The sequence below is a fragment of the Pseudochaenichthys georgianus genome, unplaced genomic scaffold (genome assembly GCF_902827115.2).
Source record: "Pseudochaenichthys georgianus unplaced genomic scaffold, fPseGeo1.2 scaffold_425_arrow_ctg1, whole genome shotgun sequence".
NCBI classification, from domain to species: domain Eukaryota; kingdom Metazoa; phylum Chordata; class Actinopteri; order Perciformes; family Channichthyidae; genus Pseudochaenichthys; species Pseudochaenichthys georgianus.
This window is the reverse complement of record NW_027262990.1, coordinates 237,456-258,999: the sequence shown is the minus strand read 5'-3', so window position 1 is coordinate 258,999 and position 21,544 is coordinate 237,456. Positions and strand designations below refer to the sequence as shown.

Below are 21,544 nucleotides of genomic sequence, written 5' to 3'. Positions count from 1 at the left end.
TCCCCATAAACCCCCCTAAATATCCCCATAAACCCCCCTAAACATCCCCATAAACCCCCTAAATATCCCCATAAACCCCCCTAAATATCCCCATAAAGGACTGGGAATGAGACCATCAACTGAGGTAATTCATAGAGTGAGAAGTAGGGTCATTTTCTCATAGTCATCTATCTGACTTTCTGCAGCTAGGGTTGGGGTTAGTGCCCCTTAGGTACAGATACTTTGAATGTCGACCCTCTGACTGGTTATCACTGTTTCCCGTCAGGTATGGCCAGCTCAGCGGCATGGTGGAGCCCATCGCTGGGGTCCTGGGCGCCCTCGCCGTCGTCCTGGCTGAACCTCTGCTGCCGTACGCGTTGGCGTTTGCTGCCGGAGCGATGGTGTACGTGGTGGTGGACGACATCATACCTGAGGCTCAAGTCAGGTAAGCAGGAACAAGAGGGATCAACAGATTCAAGATGTTCAAGGGGGGGGCAGGAGCTCCAACAAGCCGTGTAGGACAGAGAGTGAACACACAGACTACACAGAGATGCTGTGAGAAACCAATGAGAGTTTGGAACATTGATCAATGTGAATCTGTTCTAGTCGACGATGGAACTATGATCAGGAGAAATGGCCATGACACGGGACCTTTAAGTCTTTCCATTTGATTCAACATATACTTGTACTCAACCACATTTTGGAGGCAAATATTGTACTTTATTAATTTAACACTGATCGTAATTAGCTACTTTGTAAATGTAAAGTCACCTGATACACTTAGACAGAAACTGTACTACTTCTCTTCACAGTAGTTTTTTTAAAGTCACTTAAATGGGCTCAACATTGATAAACTAGGTCGTTAACATTATATGTTTTTGTGATAAAATCGATATAATATTCTAATAAACTGGGGATTATTTGTTTTGCATAATGTGTACTTTCACTTTTGTGATTTCATTTTTGATAAAACTTCTAAGGTCAGAACTTTTACTTGTAGTGCAGTATTTAAAGGTGGGAGAAGTACTCAGATCTTGTACTTGTGTACAATTAGAAGTATTCAGACCTTGAGTAAAAGTAGAAGTAATCAGATCTTGTATTTGAGTAAAAGTACTCAGATCTTGTACTTGTGTAAAATTAGAAGTACTCAGATATTGTACTTGTGTAAAAGTAGAAGTACTCAGATATTGTACTCTAGTAAAAGTAGAAGTACTCAGATCTTGTACTTGAGTAAAAGTAGAAGTACTCAGATCTTGTACTTGAGTAAAAGTAAAAGTACTCAGATATTGTACTCTAGTAAAAGTAGAAGTACTCAGATCTTGTACTTGAGTAAAAGTAGAAGTACTCAGATCTTGTACTCTAGTAAAAGTAGAAGTACTCAGATATTGTACTTGAGTAAAAGTAGAAGTACTCAGATCTTGTTCTTGAGTAAAAGTAGAAGTACTCAGATCTTGTACTTGAGTAAAAGTAGAAGTACTCAGATCTTGTACTTGAGTAAAAGTAGAAGTACTCAGATCTTGTACTTGTATAAAAGTAGAAGTACTCAGATCTTGTACTTGAGTAAAAATAGGAGTACTCAGATCTTGTACTTGTATAAAAGTAGAAGTACTCAGATCTTGTACTCTAGTAAAAGTAGAAGTACTCAGATCTTGTACTTGTATAAAAGTAGAAGTACTCAGATCTTGTACTTGAGTAAAAGTAGAAGTACTCAGATCTTGTACTTGTATAAAAGTAGAAGTACTCAGATCTTGTTCTTGAGTAAAAGTAGAAGTACTCAGATCTTGTACTTGTATAAAAGTAGAAGTACTCAGATCTTGTTCTTGAGTAAAAGTAGAAGTACTCAGATCTTGTACTTGTATACAAGTACTCAGATCTTGTATTACACATTCCTTCCTCTCACTAAATCTCTCCTTTTTGTCTGCAGTGGAAACGGGAAACTTGCGTCCTGGACCTCCATCGTGGGCTTCGTGGTGATGATGTCACTGGACGTGGGGCTGGGTTGAGATCACCGTGTCGTCATGGCAACAGAACACTCGATGGCTGTGAGGTCTTCACTGTGGGACCAAATGAAGTGTTTTATTCCTGAAACGCTGTTAATCTGCTTTATTTTGAATTGTTGCTTATTTAATTTAGCAGTGGGAAAAAACATTTTGTAAGGATGAGTGTTTCTCAAATAAATATTTAACGGACATTCTCATGATTCCAGCATGTGTGGTTGTTTTGTTCTCTTTTGAGTTTTAAAACAATAGATCTTCGTTGTAAAAGTTAAAATAACGTTATTTTTTTATAATTTGATCCTCCTTCCCATGTTTGTATTTCCTCATGATGGCAATACTTGAAGTTCTGATGTTTAATTTGGTAATGTATGCTTATTCTGTTCTGTTTCGACACACGATGTGATGTGTTCGTTTACACTCTGAACACATTTAAAACAGAAATGTCAGTCTCCTGTAAACAGATGTAGTGCCTTCTTCCTGTCAGGACTCTGCTGCCCCCTGCTGGCCGGTCTGAGGAAGCACATGTTGAATTGTTTAAATGCTGATGTTTACTCTGAATAACAAAGTATTTCTATAATTAAACAAGATCAACACTTGTCTTCAATGTATGTTTTTTGAGGCTCTCAATATTCACTCACAGATACCATTGATCCTTTTTCAGATCCTCAAACAATTAAGGTTTTGTGTGTCTATTTTGGATTTATGATGATCAATAATGTAAACATGTACAGTTTTACAGTCTGACCGAGCTCACGTTTATAAAACCGTCTGACTTTACAGCTGTCTAATATGACTAACAGGACACTGGAATCAAACTGGACTCAGGACTCAAGCTGCGTGGGAACAGGTTACATTGCCATCTGAATTGTCACTTATCCAACAATAATCAGAAGGGCTACATGGACTTTAGTTTCCTCTCACAAATGTGCACAGGTAGTTTTATTAAAGTTTCACAAGTTATAACACCACACATCAATAAAAAATTAAATGCGTTTTGCCCAGATACATATTATATCCGAGGTTTTTGACCCAATACGAGTAAGTATATGATCGTCTTCCGTGGCTTGCTAAAGCAGGAGAGCTCAAGTTCAAACTGGATTCAAAGAGGAACTTTCACACCATCAAGTTTGTATTTTGTTGGTCGAACGCACTTATTGTACGCGAACTCTATTGAGGGATAATAATAATTGCAGGGGACAATCATTTCAGAGGAGCGTACCTATGTTATGTGCGTTACAGTCGCCATCGTGTGGTCTTCAGAGGACGAAGCTCTCACGGCATTTCGTGTTATAGTCATGAAATATAATCTATTGATTCGACACAGAGCGATTTTGAAAGCGATGTATTTCTACTGGTGGTATGTTTCGTGCCTAAACCAAATGTGACTTGATCTATCGAAATCAGTCACATTGACCCGAAGACACATTTTCGTTTGTATTACTGGTCTGGGGGAAGCTCGCGAGTGTGTGTGTATTTTTGCGTTTGTGTCCCGGGGAAACACTCACAAGAAACACCGGCTGTTGCTATGCCTGCTGTGACGTTACATTAGTCCGTTCTCCGCTTGTAATTATGCCGAAGCTTCAAAGTTGTATTTATCATCTGAATTTGCCGAAACAAGTTTAATATTCTGAAAGCCAAGACTTTGTTTATTTGAAAACAGATGAAAACAAACTGTCTTTTATATAAAATTGAAGTATTATACAAGTAAAACTGCATTTTGCTTTAATCCCATGTAATTGTAGAATGAACACCGTCTTCCTTTGAAGATGTATAAGTCAGGAGTCTTGAGGAGTCAACATGACCTACAAATCATTTACACATTTGTAAATATTATTTTCCACTTGTTACTAGTGCTGAGTACCTGGACTCACATTCAGGTTCAGGTCCGGACTCAAGTCCAGAGGTTCAGGTTCAGGTCCGGACTTATAAGTCCGGACCTGAACCCATGGCTTGTGTCAAGTTGTATGAGTAACTAAAGTGAACTTATTGTGAGCTAATTATCAATTGAAAATTAACTCATAATAAACTCAAATTCAAACTCGTCAGGTTTATTGTGCTCCCTTCCAACTTGTGTCTACATTTCTCTACAAAGTACAAATGTAAAAAAAAACACTTTTTGCCACTTAGTCTACAAATGACTTATGACAGCAACTACAGTGAACTACTACAAAGTTCAAACGTTTATTTCATTTACCAAACTAAAGTAACCAAACAGTCCCTGGGCTGACTGAGCCTAAATCCCTAAAACGTTGCTGAAAGGTAGAGTGTAGAGTAGACTATACGCATTACACTGTTACACACCTACTATACAGTATAGGCTACACTGTAGTGGCTGTACAGTCAGAGTGTACTGTACTGTCTGTACACCATGTCTTTTCTACAACTCTACATGTGTACATTATACAGTACATACTACATACATAGTGATGTACAAACATACTGTTAGAAATTAAAATCAATGTTGATATGGTGTAATTTTGAATTAAATACACTATTTAATTTAAATCAGTTTTATTCTGAAAAAACCGGAAGTTCACACTATTAACTTTTATTCTGAAAATTATTCACTTCCGGTTAGCATTAGCATGTGGCGAAATGCTACGTTTTCAAACCGTGAATCAAAGGTGAAATGACATGTGATGTTGTACACTGAGCACACTGGGATTAGCACTCATTTATTGACGCTGAATAATGTTTATCAGGGAATGTTTAAATGACCACAGAAACCAGAATAGACGTAAGTGCTAGTTCTTTTGCGAGTCCAAGTACCGGTTCCCGACGTTCCGGTTTTAACCGGACTTGAACCGAAACTTTTTACAAGTCCAGTACCGGTTCGGCGTACCGGTACGCAGCACTACTTGTTACCATTGTGAGTCTATTTTTATGCAGCTCTGCGTGATTTTTGTGGCTACAATTCAGACTAATACCCTACTAGAGGTGGAATAAGTACTCAGATATTGTACTTGAGTAAAAGTAGAAGTACTCAGATCTTGTACTTGAGTAAAAGTAGAAGTACTCAGATATTGTACTTGAGTAAAAGTAGAAGTACTCAGATCTTGTACTTGAGTAAAAGTAGAAGTACTCAGATGTTGTACTTGAGTAAAAGTAGAAGTACTCAGATGTTGTACTTGAGTAAAAGTAAAAGTACTCAGATATTGTACTTGAGTAAAAGTAGAAGTACTCAGATCTTGTACTTGAGTAAAAGTAAAAGTACTCAGATCTTGTTCTTGAGTAAAAGTAGAAGTACTCAGATCTTGTACTTGAGTAAAAGTAGAAGTACTCAGATATTGTACTTGAGTAAAAGTAGAAGTACTCAGATCTTGTACTTGAGTAAAAGTAGAAGTACTCAGATGTTGTACTTGAGTAAAAGTAGAAGTACTCAGATGTTGTACTTGAGTAAAAGTAAAAGTACTCAGATCTTGTTCTTGAGTAAAAGTAGAAGTACTCAGATCTTGTACTTGAGTACAAGTAGAAGTACTCAGGTCTAGTACTTGAGTAAAAGTAGAAGTACTCAGATATTGTACTTGAGTAAAAGTAGAAGTACTCAGATCTTGTACTTGAGTAAAAGTAGAAGTACTCAGATGTTGTACTTGAGTAAAAGTAAAAGTACTCAGATCTTGTTCTTGAGTAAAAGTAGAAGTACTCAGATCTTGTTCTTGAGTAAAAGTAGAAGTACTCAGATCTTGTACTTGAGTAAAAGTAGAAGTACTCAGGTCTAGTACTTGAGTAAAAGTAGAAGTACTCAGATCTTGTACTTAGTAAAAGTAGAAGTACCAGAGTGTAGGAATACTCTGTTTCAGTAAAAGTCCTGCATTCAAAATGTTCCTCAAGTGAAAGTAGTATTCTCATCAAAATATAGTGAAAGACAGTAAAAGTAGTCGTTGTGCAGATTGGTCCATTTCAGAATAATATATATGATATGTTTTATAATGATTGATCATGAAAGTGTTCTCAGAGCTGGTGAAGGTGCAGCTAGTCTGAAGTACTTTGTAGACTGCAGGGTAGCTGGTGAAGGTGCAGCTAGTCTGAAGTACTTTGTAGACTGCAGGGTAGCTGGTGGAGGTGCAGCTAGTCTGAAGTACTTTGTAGACTGCAGGGTAGCTGGTGGAGGTGCAGCTAGTCTGAAGTACTTTGTAGACTGCAGGGTAGCTGGTGGATTTACTCCAGGTGGAACTAAAGTCTGATTCAACACTTGATTAGATTCCACATCATTCATCCAGATGTGTGAAGAAACTAAAGGGATTAAATACATGTAGTGGAGTCAAAGTACACCATGTACCTCTGACTTATGTTTACTGCAACCTAAAAGCACCTCAAAAATAGTAATCAATAATGTGTTGAAAAGCTATTTGGCTGATTGTGGTATATTGGCTCAGCCAGGTTATATGGGAGGCCCAGTCTACGTACAGATGGGTCACTCATTTTGAAATGTTAAACTAGGTTTATTTTCTTTAATTGTTCATCCTCATGTAGAATGCTATCACAAAACACACATTTGGTTGTTTATAGCATCAAGAACATCTGATTTAATGTGAGGTAGGGAAATAATCATTTGAGTATAAGTATGTGTATATAAATATGTAATTTACAACAGCTGTAAGATGCTTGAAAAGCTTGAAAATGCACCTTGAAAAGTGCTTGAATTTGACTTTGGATGGTTAAAAGTAAACAAACCAACCTTTTTAAACAACTATTTTAGGCTGCGGCCACACGAGGACGAAAACGGCTAAACGCATGGATTAACGCAAACGCAATCGCAAACGAAATCGTTTTAATTCTGAAAGACAGACACAACGAGGACTTTGTGCTCGCAGTCTGTTTATACATCTCTTATCTCTTCAATATCTCAACAAGACTCAATGGTGCAAAGTTAACTTTTAATCACTCCGGTAAACATTAACAGTTTCTTCTGTTAAATCTGACAGAGATACCTGAACCCTCTCAGAGCGAGGAACCCATCACCACTGGATCGGTGTTGATTGATTCTTTGTACAGTTCTCTTCTCTTAAGGTAAGTGAATGCTTCCTCCAGATAGACTGTGCTTCAAAACAACAATGTACACATTCTTTCCTATTTAGGTTTTTGTGTTCACTGAGTTTTTATATAACTTTGTATACCTTGATCTGGGTCAATATTCGATTCTGATTGCCTGCAAGTTGCAAGGAGTTCTTATCAAAAGAGCGTTTCCTTATGTATGGACAGAAGAAAGCTCTTTACGACACAATCAGTTAGTTAACACAGACGTCACAAAACTTTCTTCTGCTCTTTGTGCTCCCAGCCAAACAGAAAATGGGCCAGGGCCCGTCATTACAGGAAAAGCAACTTGCTCAGCTTGAACTGTTGTCAGAAGGACTGTTTACTTCAAAACATTGGCACGGTATTGGAATCGACAGGTAAGCATTGTTTACTTCCCAAATGAAAACACATGTCAGTGTTTTCACTTTTGAAGATACTATATATTTTATATAGAGCCGGGACTCGATTAAAAAAAATAATCTAATTAATTAGAGGCTTTGTAATTAATTAATCGAAATTAATCGCATTAGTAATCAAATATACATATTTGACCTGAGAACAGTGAGAAGCAATTTTCACATGGATTTTACTCCAAGTGGTCGACAGTCGAGTGCAGTCAGTGAGCAGGGAGCTAGTTATTTTCTCAGACGTGGACTTACTTATCCTGGCCCTGAAACCAGTCATCTGGTTGAGTGTGGGTTGGGTCAGGGTGTGGTTCCTTGCACTCGGAGTCGGGCTAACGTCCACGCTAGCTGCTACATGCTAGCTGCTACATGCTAGCTGCTACATGCTTTGCATTTAGGTGATACTTTAGGCTTGATGTGCTGCGGTGATGTGCAAATTCTTTTTTGCATAATTTGCACACAACCGTGCTCTTGTCGACGCTTCCATCCGTCCATTTTTTAAAACAACATTTCCCATCCACGGGGCCGACCAAAGCGGTCTCATCAGCTTGTTCGTTCATGTTTGACTATTGTTCACCGAGGTTTGTTGTTGTTTTAAGTCCCATGCTGAAGTCATGAACGTTAGTTGGTGCTCCAGTATAATCGGTACGCCTGAAACTCATCCAGTAAGAAACGTTCCGCTGTGCAAAAATAAGTGCGATTAAAATGCGATTAAAATGCGTTAATTTTTTTAACGCGTTAATTTTTGTGTAATTAATTAATCTTAATTAACGGGTTAAAGTCTCGGCCCTAATTTTATACAAACCATTTAATGATTTTGATGTTGTGCCGTCATTGGGTCAGGATTTTATTTGTCAAAGGGCATTTGAGAAGTACCCGATAACAGTAAGTGGGACAAGTCAGGGGTTCATGAGAACTAGGAACCTTCAACAGGCTGACCCGGTGAACCCTAGACACTAAAATAGTTGTTTGAAAAGGTTTGTTTGTTTACTTATAACCATCTCAAGATGCTCCAACAACATACTCTGCAGATCTTCCCTCTCAAGCTTTCGGTATACTATCGGAATAATTGCTCGCTAACAAACATCAATAGATCTCCATATACGACTGTCAATCCTACACTGTCCTAATCAATCATGGTGTCCCCCAGGGTTCAGTCCTCGGTCCCCTTCTTTTTGTACTGTAAATCCTTCCCCTCTGACAAATCCTGCTTCCCTGCTATACCGATAACATTCAACTTTAACCTCCAAAGTCTTCTTACTGATATTAAATCTTGGATGCAACAGAACTTCCTTCAACTCCACTGCAACCCATCAGAAACCCTCAATCAGCCCAACTCTGACATACAGTTACAATGAATACATGCTTAGTCATGAGATAACTGACCATATCAGAGTACATTAGACCCTTGATCAGACCAATGATCACACACTGTGTGGTCACATGACACTTTGTGACTGCACACCTTCCTGAATCCTGAGATCTACTGTCTGTTGACATGTAAGGCTTAGAGAACATTATTATTTATATGTTAAATATAACATTATATCATTACATTCTCTGATAATCATCATTTCCATTACAGAAGACTAATGAGTATTTCTCTGCACTCAGCTCCCTGCTAAGTTACTCTGGACTCAACTCAACCGATGTGCTGGTCAGATACCGTGACCAACTCTTTAACGATGAAGAATCCCTCGATGTTCCAAGTGCTGTAGAAAGGATCGGTGGTGCACTCGCTGGGTTCACAACCGTGCCCAACGCTGTGGGTCTCGGTGCTCTCATCATTTCCATGATCTTAGAGTCAATAGGGGAAAAAACCATGGGCACGGCTGAAATGTTGCAGAGGGTGTTTGCAGACGAGAAGGCCAAAGAGGTGAGTCCCTGATGGCTCCTCAGTTTAATAACAGGTTGCTAAGGTTAGCTGTTCCTTGCTAAGGTTAGCTGTTCCTTGCTAAGGTTAGCTGTTCCTTGCTAAGGTTAGCTGTTCCTTGCTAAGGTTAGCTGTTCCTTGCTAAGGTTAGCTGTTCCTTGCTAAGGTTAGCTGTTCCTTGCTAAGGTTAGCTGTTCCTTGCTAAGGTTAGCTGTTCCTTGCTAAGGTTAGCTGTTCCTTGCTAAGGTTAGCTGTCGCGACTTCCTTGCTTTTTTCCATTAAGCCTCTAAAAACAAGCATTTTAACGCCTTGTCTTTTAATTTATTTATTTTACTCACAGCTGTGACGACTAGTTTGCGTGTGTTGATGTTGTGCGACTTGGCCCACTTAAATAGGCCTTTATAATATTCGATCAAATCAAAACAATAAAGGAAATATTCTAATTAAATGATAAACAAACTTATATTGTTTTCTGTGCATATCACAAAACCAAAAATCTGTCTCTAACATTAAGTCATATTTATAAAATGTATGATTTTATTTCAGAACAAATGTTTAACCTTTTAAAGTTAACCCTTCAAAATCAATATATAAAACGTTTATCTGATCAATATTTGAAATAGGCTTTCACAAATATTGACATTCTTTTTACTGTGAAGGTCCGAGACCTGATGGAAGAGTATTTGAAGCGTCTGCAGATCAACTTGAGGAAGCCACAGCTCCAACTAGCTGAGACCCGGCAAATAGAGCTCGATCTCAGTGCGCAGCTAACGCGGCTAAAGGTACAACCGAGTAAAGTCTTCCAGCTGTATTTGAAGGATCATGCTACATTGATATCGCCTGTAATGTCCTTCTCAATCACTAATTCCCTCATTTGAATACATTTTTTCTCAGGAGGTCCTTTGAGGAATTCAATTTAACTTAAAACGTTAATTCAACCGTTAATTCAAATGTAAATTGTAAAGTGGGATACGCTAGATAAGCATAATGTACACTGCCTTTTATTCTGTATATGTATATTGTATATTCAATGTATATACTCTATAGATATAAATATCCAGATTATTGATATGTTTATATTCACTGTTTTGCATATTTAGTTAATCTTGGCGACGAAACAGTTTCCCAAATTGGGATCATTATCATTATCTTATCTTAATCAGTAAGTAATCCTATTGTCGTGGCGTTTTAATCTGTTTCTACATTTAATAACCACTTTCTATCTGTCTAACTTCTTCTAGTGTGACTCACACCATTTATATTAATAAGACAAACATTCAGTGGCGACTGGTCGTTAGGGGCAGGTGGGCACAGCCCCACCTAATGTCAGCAGAAAGTATTAAAATAATGATTACAACAAAATGCAAAAAATAAATTAAAATATATATAAAATATATTTTAAGTAGTGCTGTCAAAATTATCGCGTTAACGGCGGTAATGAATTTTTTGAATTAATTGCGTTAAAATATTTAACGCATTTAACGCATGTGCAGAATGGCCCGCCCCATACGTGCCACCAGTGGCAGCGCCAGGGTATGGCTGGGGTAGGCTACACCCATACCAAGAAATGGCTAAGCCCCACCATGACAATGATGTTAAAGTTAGCAAAATAAAGTCTGGCAACTCGCGCGGAGTAAATTGCACAGACAGCAGTTAGTAAGATTGATTTCAGTAGCCACGGTTTTGAAAACTTTTGTCACGTAGTCATCGTCTTCTCAATAGAACATCTTTGATAACGGCGTGGTGTTGTTGCAGGAAGTCCCGACGGAGAATACTTGTACTGTATTACAGGGGTGCACATAACTAACTGGTACGCAGGTTATGTGCGTAATCTGAAATGCGTACCGTCACTTGTGTCACAAAGCACATTTGCGTACCGACGTACTTGTGAAGCTCCAGAAGGCGGTTAGATCACCGGACGACAGAGTCGGTCTCCGTGTGCACAGACAGGGCTGCTGTTAACGTCGGTCTGTACAACGGACTTGTGCCAAAACTACGCCAATCGGCTTCACTGGAGAACTGCGCCAAAACAGCTGATCACAACGTTCACACTCTGTGGTCACGAAGTACTCCACTAGCCCCCCCCCCCTCTGTCGACTTTCCTGAAGTACTCCCCCGTTGATAGAAATCAACACGTAATGAATTAAGACCCCACGGTTTGATGATTGATAGGTGTGTGGGTTGTCTTTCATTTTGACACGCAGAATTTTTTTATAATAAACATAGATATATCTGTATGTTAAATGAATATATCCACCTTCTTTCATTTATCTTTCCATTCCCACAACAATATACATGAATAAATGGCATATTTTGGACATAGTTCAAATGGTGATTAATCATGATTAATTAATTTTTAAGCTGTGATTAATCTGATTAAAAATTGTAATGGTTTGACAGCCCTAATTTTAAGATCATGTTTAATCATCTGATTCGTCTCATTGCTGTTTTAGTATGTGCTCTTCTAATTGGTGTCTACAGTGTGTGCCTATTGAGCTGTTTAGAGCCATGTGGGACAAAACCCGATCCTGCCCCTCCCTCTCACTGTCTAAGTGAACGGTGACTGTAACAACTACACTGCGCATGCTCAGAGTATTTCCCTATTTAATGTGTGTGGCAAAAAACAATGACCATAGGGGCATAGAGCTGCCATCCCCACCATATGTCATCTCACATAATTCAGAGCTGATTGGCTGTAAGTACGTGTGCCGCGAAAAGTGTGGTGTGTGAAGAGCAGGTGAAGAGGAGGAGAGAGACGCGTCCTAAAACCAGGAAGTAAACTGCGCATGGCTTCCCTCCACAAAAAAGCAACGATATTTCTCCATAGGATTTTATAAAATAGCTCAAAATAAGATCTGTGGGAAACAAACCTGTTAGATAAATGCACGTTTTGTTCAGCCGGATAATATCCACATGTCTACTTTTATAATTTTCGAATCATAAATCTATTGATTAGATTAGATTTATGATAGACTTTTGAAACTACAAGAAGATAAGGAGGACTTTTACAAAAAAGTAATAGAGATTGTTGTCCAGAGGGATAGGCAAATGGACTTCATCTTCAAGTCAAGGTAAGACCACAATTTTATTGAAAATGGGATCTTACTAAGAGAGAACAATTCAATATTTAAATGATAAAATTACATTTTTTGGGTATCCTTCTGTTGAACTGTCTGTTTAAAATTAATTGAAGCATCAGACAAAAAAAGCTTTTGAAAATAATATTATATTTTGATTTAGGTCAAAATATAATATTATTATTATATTGTAAACCTGAAGAGTCAGAGCCAGAGCCTCACCAGCCATGAACCTCACTGCAGAAGCTTATATATAGACATCTAAGTTTTTTGTGCCCCACCACTTTTGTACATATAGAAACGCCACTGCAAACATTCAAACCATAGTGATGAAAGGAAAATGGCTCTAACACCTATTGTGCTCCTTTTTCTTTCCCAGAACTCCATGCTGGTCGATGGACAGATGCACTCTATGCTTCTGAAGCAGTGGGTGAACGGCGCTGCGTTTCACACCCAGATGCTGATCCATCAGGCTCGTCTGGAGGGGGCCGACGGGTCGAGCGCGGTGCGAGCAGCGGGCGTTTATCAGCAGCAGCTCAACGTTATTATGGACAGATACAAGAACTACCTGATTGGTATTACAAGTATACGCAGCAGATGTATCCCACATGTACCAACCAGATGTTATCTGTATTTCAACGAGGAGCAGTTGCCTCGTCATGAAGCTGCAGGGTGCTATATGGAGTATGACTTGTGTATCACCGAAACTGAACTGGTTGAGCATTTGTTTTTGAAACACCAGATTACTTGGACAAAGAGTTATTTCTCAGACTTGGCAGCAAATATTCCAACTCTGGTGAGACAACATGCCACCTTTCAAATCTGAAACCGACATTGAAGCTCTTTGTTTGTGAAGCCATGAGACCAACATCAAACCAAACTTTATTCTTAAACTCAAAAAGGCAAACATTTTAAACTGGACACGCAACGGATGTCCAGACAAAGAGAGAACAACTATTGCTATGACATGTGGTTTATCCATCCATGGTGACCATAGGATGAATCCTGATGACATTATCAAGTCCACATTTATAATTTGCCCAATAATTTGGTTAATGTTAAAAAAACTGCCAAAAATAAACATTCCCATAATCCTCAACTGTGCTTTGTGTTTCTGTGAATGAAAGCAATCTGACGCAATTTAGAAAAACGGCACACACAGTGACCGTTAAACCTGTTAGCATATGTTAGCATAGTCATTGTTAGAAAGTTAGCATGTTGAATTCAGCATTTAGCCGAGGGCACAATACTCAGGCCCTGCAGTAAAGAACACTTACTGCATTCCTTAGGGATGCACAATAACAAGGAGAGAGACATGCTAAATGATATGCAGAGAGTTGGTCAATGTCTGTTTGTGTGTTTCGTGTATCTGCATTTGCATGTGGTGTGTGTGTGAGGTTGGTAAAGGTTAGATGAAGTGGATTCGAACCAATGTCTTATTATTGAATTGTTTTAACATACTATACAATTGTTTACAATAATTCAAAGTTCTTCATACATCAAACGTCCTAATTCTGCTCTCAAAGTGCACCAGATTGATGCATTCGAAGGAGACCTATCATGCAAAATGCACTTTGTGATGTATTTTATATGTGTCCCCGGTGTGTCGGGGAACACGCAGCGTCAGAAAATAAAACCCTCTCTCTTTTCCTCCGTACCCAAATCTCTAAAGACGGGGCTGCAACGGATCTGATACAGACTGATCGAGATTTGAAATTGCTCTGACGTCAGGAACAAAGAGCGCCGCCTATAGAGAGGCGAAGTCCCTCCCTTTCCGGGAGCCTCCATGGGACCCCGGAAGCGTAAAATTATACATTGACGTCAATGGAGAGAGAAAGGTTATCTTTTGATCCCGTTTGAATTGTGCCACGAATGACACATATGATGTTTGTCAATTTAAAAGAATATTTTGCAAGTCAAACAAATAAAAATGTGTCGTAAAACTGTGAAGTTACACATTTTTTGTGTGAAACCGCTGAGTGAACTACAGGTCTCTGGTCTCGCACAATACGCGTCACCATCACAAAGACGGCCGTCACGTTAGCACATTTCACCTGTTTCTTTCAGAATGAGAATAAAAGTATAAAACGAGGTGAACATCACTACAAGTCTGGACACGTTGAGAGCTGTACATACACGAAAGGGGAGTTAGTCGGTTCTGTAAGAGCAGCGGGACCGGCTTTACAAGGTTTCGGTGAGTAATATGAGTGCAATGTGTAACGTTAATGTCAGCTAGCTAACATTAGCTAACAAGGTACACTAACGTGTTTTGTTTCAGTAACTAGTTTTCTCCTTAAGAACTTCGTGGTCTCTGTGTATGCTGTGGATTATATTAGTGTTCACAAGAACAAGGTACACTCCCGTGTTTTGTTTTAGTTGCTCTTCAGATTGAAGCGGCTAGTTTTATATCGACTATACTGTAGTCGTTGTGTCATTTGAGTTTATTTGCTGTGTGTAGATTCAAGGGTTTTGGTTATCTTGTCAATTTGTTTGGTTATCCAGGCACAGCTGTGCGTGACTCCCTCGGGTACACTGGTATGTGTTTTCCTAATGTAGAGAGCATTGATTAATTAATAAACTACACACTGAGTCTAGATCCTGACCAAATCCTTTTTTATTGTTGATCAAATGTTTTTCAAAAATGTATTCATACACATTTCGAAAAATACAATGTACAATCACAACCAGTACAACACAAATTACAAAAAATACAGAAAAAACAAACAATAACAACAATCAGACAAGAGGACAAAACTATGGATAAATAACCCCTCCCACCCCCAGATCCGGACCATCCTTGTATTATTGCTCATTCAATCTATTATAGCATGCTAACAAACATGGTACTTACTTTATTTTTACAGATCTGCATGGGAGACGATGGCGCGATGCAGAGCGCTGTCTGTGATTGTGCACGGGGGATGTACAAATGCAGCCACGCTGCAGCATTGGCAATATGTGCCATGTGGCAGATCAGCTCCACAGATGTTGAGTGCCAGTGGAGGAAGCCTGGCACTTCCAAAGTAGTCCAGCCGGTGTCTCAACTTTACCAACAGTGAGAGGAGACATACAACCCACTGGCCAGAGACATCGCCACTCAGGATGTAGACTGGTTCAGGTCTGCACTGAGGGGCGCACAGTGTGACATTGCATGGCTTTTGTCACCTGAGCCAGAGCCGCGGCCTCAACATCAGGCCATTGTCACCGTGCCGGAGCTGGTGAAGGGGCATGGGGGTCGGGGGCTTGAGGCAATGCTTGCCTCAATGCGACTGAGCAGAGACCAGCAAGCTGCCATCCAGACAGTGAAGTGTCCACCATCATTATACATGATGGTGTATATAGGATATATATATATATATATATATATATTTGTATACATATCTGTAAATTGTATAATTTTATTTGATTTAAAAGTCTTTTTGATCTCTCTGTCTATAAACACAAACTGAGTAAGATTGACAATAAAGTTGACTTTGAAAAATATATATATTCTTTATGAAAATAGTTGACTGTTGGAGAAATTAATTGATTTGATTTTCTGAAGTTAATTTAACTTTGGCAACCATGTAAGGTCATTATTAAAAAGGTACAATCAATTTGTTTAGGGTTGACTAAAATAATGATAAACATTTCATTTGGATAATTTACTGACAGAATAAGAAACTCAATGATGCTCTACTCACCTGTTCCTTTTTATAAAGTGAAACAGTTGAAACGATAGATTTTAGTAAACTTAAAAACAACCTTCTCCAAAAGCTATCAAGGAATATACCGAATACTTCTTTTAGAACTTTATTACATATTTTTATATAAATAGTTTGAATGATCCATAATTGACAGAAGCTTGTGTTTACACTGACCTGTCACTCATATATTAATGTCTTTGTAACTTATTTAAACCACTACCTCACTCATTTATTTCATTCATCACGGTTCAGTAAACTAAGTGACACATGAACCAGTTTAATCATTATAATAACGTAGGATTGCAACTCTTTGAAACTGTAGGTGGCTCTTAAAAGAGCCGTTGTGTTTGGGTGTGCTGGTCTCGGGTCAGTCTAAGCCCTCTCTCGTGGATGCGGCGCGCCAGCTGGATGTCCTTGGGCATGATGACGACCCTCTTTGCTTGGTTCATCTTACTGGGGGGGCAGCTACATGGATGTCGGTGCAGTCCACAGTCATTGTGCAGTTGAAGGCCGAATGGAAGAAGGCAGAATGAAATTATTATTGACTCCGAATGAAGCACAACTTCATGTCATACAATACATTGACTTTATTTGTAATTGTGTAAAAACACATGAGCATTGATTAGCAAGCAGGACCTGCAGGAACAGAGCATGGTGATGGATGGAGCTGGGAAGAGAGAAGAATAAAGAAAACAGATCAACTTTATTATCAGATATTAAAAATTCAATTTCAAAACAAGTTGCCGCTCCTACAGTTTTCTAGTGTGTAAAGATGATTTCACTTGACCTATGCACAATATCACACTCAATACATGTGTGTCTCTGGGGGGTGCATTGTGCCTTTGATGTATATAAATAATATACCATAACCAAATACTATTACGTACAGTGGAAATCAGGTTGCCAGGGCAGGTCAGTGTGCATGTTCCTCAGGGTCTCAGCAGTTACAGGTGAGGGAAAGGAAATAAAAGAGAAAAAGGTCAGTAACAACACTTTAAAGAATTATCTCTTCTAATACTTTTCTCTCAGTAATCACTCAACTACTGTCTTTCCAACAAACAGATTGACTCACCCTTACTGTCATCACAATGAAACACGTCCAGAAGAATGTCATGCAAAGCTATCAGGACTTGAGATTATATTGGCCCCAAAAAGAACCTTGAAAAGGACGTGTGTGTGTGTGTGTGTGTGTGTGTGTGTGTGTGTGTGTGTGTGTGTGTATTTGTGTGTTAGTCAGGGAGTGTATTGTGTGTGTCAGGGTGTCTGGGAAAGTGTATGTGTGTGTGTGTTGATATCTTGGTCAGGGAGTGTAGTGTGTGTGTGTGTGTGTGTCTGGGAAAGTGTATGTAAGAAGGTTTATATATATATAGGATTACTTTAAAACAGTCCCAAATAATACATGTTCACTTCAATACAGTTCAAGATAATACCTGTTTACTTTAATACAGTTTAGAACAATATGTGTTTGCTTTAGTTTACTTCATGTAATAAAATAATAATTTCATGGTAAGGCTACCATTACTAAAGTAATGTAATGCTAACTAACGTGCTCGCTACTCGTCGCTACTAGCTATGTAGCTAGCTTGACTGTGTTCCATGCACAACATGTGTATTACCTGATATGTCTGATCCGGCGACTCCTGGTCCTTTCATCAGAGGGGAATCGATAGAACGAGCAAGTGGTATGATCACTTATGTGATTACAACCTGGTACAAAGCACACAGGCATCTTGTAAAAGTGAATTTATTTGTAGCAATCTCTTATTTATTGGAGGGAATAAATCAGTTATGAGATCTTCTTCTTCTTCGCTTTAATTACGAGTCGCAACCACTTGGAGCATTATCGCCTGTGACATCACTTACGCGAGCCAGAATGGGATTTGGGATTTGTAGTCTTTGTAGTCGCGTATTTTTCATAGTCTTATATTTCAACAGTTTTACGACAAAATGTGACTTTTATGACATGGAACTTATTGTTTAAGATTGACAAACATCATATGTGTAGTTCGTGGCACAATTCAAACGGGATCAAAAGATACGTTTTCTCTCTCCATTGAATTCAATGTAAATGTTTCACTTCCGGGGTCCCATGGGCCGGAAGTAGATGGGCGTGACTTCGCCTCTCTATACGGGCAACTCTCCACCCGTCAGGAGGAGACAGCCACGGCCATTGCCGTTCGAAACATAGATATGGTATGGCAACAGAACACTCGATGGCTGTGAGGTCTTCACTGTGGGACCAAATGAAGTGTTTTATTCCTGAAACGCTGTTAATCTGTTTTATTTTGAATTGTTGCTTATTTAATTTAGCAGTGGGAAAAAACATTTTGTAAGGATGAGTGTTTCTCAAATAAATATTTAACGGACATTCTCATGATTCCAGCATGTGTGGTTGTTTTGTTCTCTTTTGAGTTTTAAAACAATAGATCTTCGTTGTAAAAGTTAAAATAACGTTATTTTTTTATAATTTGATCCTCCTTCCCATGTTTGTATTTCCTCATGATGGCAATACTTGAAGTTCTGATGTTTAATTTGGTAATGTATGCTTATTCTGTTCTGTTTCGACACACGATGTGATGTGTTCGTTTACACTCTGAACACATTTAAAACAGAAATGTCAGTCTCCTGTAAACAGATGTAGTGCCTTCTTCCTGTCAGGACTCTGCTGCCCCCTGCTGGCCGGTCTGAGGAATCACATGTTGAATTGTTTAAATGCTGATGTTTACTCTGAATAACAAAGTATTTCTATAATTAAACAAGATCAACACTTGTCTTCAATGTATGTTTTTTGAGGCTCTCAATATTCACTCACAGATACCATTGATCCTTTTTCAGATCCTCAAAAAAAATGAAGTTGCTGGTTAAATCGGGTTTTTTTTGCATTATTTTGTCTATCTTTGTCTAGTTTGGACTTATGATGATCAATAATATAGAACATTTACAGTTTTACAGCCTGACCGAGCCCCGAGCTTTAGGTTTACGTCTTTCCTCAAAACAAAAATAACAGTGGTTCAAAATACAGAATATAAATGGCATTGTAGGTCCAAATAATATTCAGACCCCTTCAGACCGAACCCAACTATCCATTCACCAACACCAGGGTCAAGCTAAGCCCCTCCCCTTCAGTACCGACCCCAACCATCTATTCACCACCACCAGGGTCAAGCTAAGCCCCTCCCCTTCAGTACCGACCCCAACCATCTATTCACCACCACCAGGGTCAAGCTAAGCCCCTCCCCTTCAGACCGGCCCCAATTATCCATTCACCACCACCAGGGTCAAGCTAAGCCCCTCCCCTTCAGACCGACCCCAATTATCCATTCACCACCACCAGGGTCAAGCTAAGCCCCTCCCCTTCAGACCAACCCAACTATCCATTCACCACCACCAGGGTTAAGCTAAGCCACTCCCCTTCAGACCGACCCAACTATCCATTCACCACCACCAGTGTTGCAGCATCTGATATTTAAGAAGTGTGTTACATTTGAAATGGCAGAAAGTCTTGTTGCAATTTCCAGATATTAAAAGAGGTCCCTTGAGTTTCTTTGGTAATTATCAATAGTAGCAGTTAAGTGAATACTGTTCAAACAATACTTGTGTTTGTGTTTTATATTGATTTCTCTGTTTTATCCTTTCATAAAGGTGAGGACTAAAATGGCTCTAAACAGGGGCTGTTTAGAGTAAACAGGGTTTTATTGCCCTGTAGGGGAGGTGTAGGCATGCATGACAGGGTGCTAGGTGGGGGAAGAGTATATTCTGCTTAAGATCTCTAGCATGTCATGTTTCAGGGAAGTCTACATATCTTGAATAGTATATGTGTGGGTTTAATTACTTTGTATTATGTGTAACCAGAAGTTGGAGATATGAGAGATGAACTATTTGTGTTATCTTAAATATCCTTTAAGACACATCTGAGGTCTCTGGAATGTGGGGGGGGGGGGGTGTGTGTGTGTGGAGGCTGAGTAAACTCCACCCCTTCCTGTTTCTGTTGGTATTTGAGAGCCATGCATATTTTTGTTCTCTCTCTCTTCTCGCGCCACCCGGACCGGAAAGTCGTGGCAGCCCGTGAACAAGGGCCAGGAGTAGGCATACTCCTGACATTACGCATATGATATGATATGGCTTTGTATGGTAATGTATTGATTGTATTGTTATATTACCATTAAAATAGATTATTGTTTTAACGGATACTTGTATGTTCTGGATTCCTTCCTGTATGATAACCAGCTTGTTAGGGACGCGCGGAGATTTGGAAAGCGGACCAGTTGTCCCTCAAAATCTCTAACAAATGGTGACCCGACGTGCCTGGTAAACAAAGCTGTGGAAGAATCCGGACGACCGGAATGGGTTGGGAACAAACGCTTTTAAACATCTCAGACAATCAGCAGGGCCCTGCAACTACAAATAAGGTATCGATGCTAAAAATGTAGGATTGTCTGTAGGCGTTTCACAGTGTTTTTAAAGTTTAAATGGAATATACAATGCATATTTTACTATGTTAGGAAAGTTATATACAACACGTGAACGTTGATCGCAAGGTAGACAGAAAGTCCGGCGTAACGTAAATAGAGCAGTTTGGCGTGGACCTCAGGTATACTTATTCCTGAGTGGCGTGGAAACGGTGCAGTTTGTGGGTTGCGAGGTTATATTCCTGCACGACAAAACCTGGAAACTCGATATTTTAGATCGGGTCGCCGTTTAAAACTGGGGTTAAATAACAGACCAAGGCTGAAAGCTAAAAGCCAGCGGTCTGTTATATGTTAAATCAGGGGAGAGAACGCAAACCTCACCGAAATTGTGACGGGACCGGCTCTCGTTTCCCTTTGTCTGTAAACTTAATTTGAAAAGCTAACGTGTGATAAAGGGCTCGCTAAGACCTGGGTTTTAGGCCCCATGGAATGGTCACATTCTTTATGGGTGTCGAAGCATCATTCACGGTCTTGCTTGTCTGTTGAAATACACATCACATTATCAAGCTGGACAAACTGTACGGGGAATAAATCTGTGTGATTTGTACCTAAAATACCTGTGTGAGCGATTGTCTGTGGAACTCAGACAATGCACTCAGAAGAGTGAAGCTCATTTGTGCTCTGCTGCTGCCATCTAGTGGCTGAAAGGGGGTTACACACCCTGACATGTTTTACAAGGGAAGCACGTTAATAGTAACAACGACAATAGCCCAGTATATTAATACAAGTGAACATATATTAATTAAGTCAGATAAATAAAAGCGAAGTGAATATGGAACGTCAGAATGGTTAAGACAATTCTGAAATTCCAGGGAGTTACCGGGAGCAATGGGAACAGATTAAGAGATTGATTTTAAGTGGAATCAAACAGGGGGCTAAAGAAAAGGCTTGTACATTTAAATAAATAAGAAACATTGCATTGTGAATTTTGTACTATTCGTCATTAACTGATCATTTTACTCAAATATATTTCAGAGGAACTTAATTGCATACAGTAACGTTGAGGGAAAGTAGAAAGTAGTTTGCTGAGTATATGTAGTACA

At 39.2% G+C, this 21,544-nt stretch overlaps 1 protein-coding gene and 1 long non-coding RNA gene across 4 annotated transcripts; both read left to right on the top strand.

Annotated features, from left to right (window-relative positions):
- Positions 1 to 208: 208 nt before the first annotated feature.
- On the top strand, positions 209 to 2,575 carry LOC117442399 (uncharacterized). Its single transcript, XR_004551516.2, has 2 exons — positions 209 to 424; positions 1,904 to 2,575. It is a non-coding gene; the product is annotated as an uncharacterized lncRNA (long non-coding RNA).
- Positions 2,576 to 4,575: 2,000 nt separating this feature from the next.
- On the top strand, positions 4,576 to 13,445 carry LOC117442398 (uncharacterized). 3 transcript variants are annotated; one of them, XM_034078403.2, is made up of 6 exons: positions 4,576 to 4,600; positions 6,902 to 6,986; positions 7,255 to 7,369; positions 9,011 to 9,272; positions 9,929 to 10,051; positions 12,726 to 13,445. In XM_034078403.2, exons 3-6 carry the CDS (start codon positions 7,266 to 7,268, stop codon positions 13,170 to 13,172), a joined length of 936 nt encoding a protein of 311 aa, XP_033934294.1. In that variant the 5' UTR covers positions 4,576 to 4,600; positions 6,902 to 6,986; positions 7,255 to 7,265; the 3' UTR covers positions 13,173 to 13,445. The 3 variants fall into 3 exon arrangements, with proteins under 3 accessions (XP_033934294.1, XP_033934296.1, XP_033934295.1); XM_034078405.2 differs by lacking the exons at positions 4,576 to 4,600; positions 12,726 to 13,445 and adding an exon at positions 10,164 to 12,719; XM_034078404.1 differs by lacking the exons at positions 4,576 to 4,600; positions 9,929 to 10,051.
- The last annotated feature ends 8,099 nt before the right edge of the window (positions 13,446 to 21,544 follow it).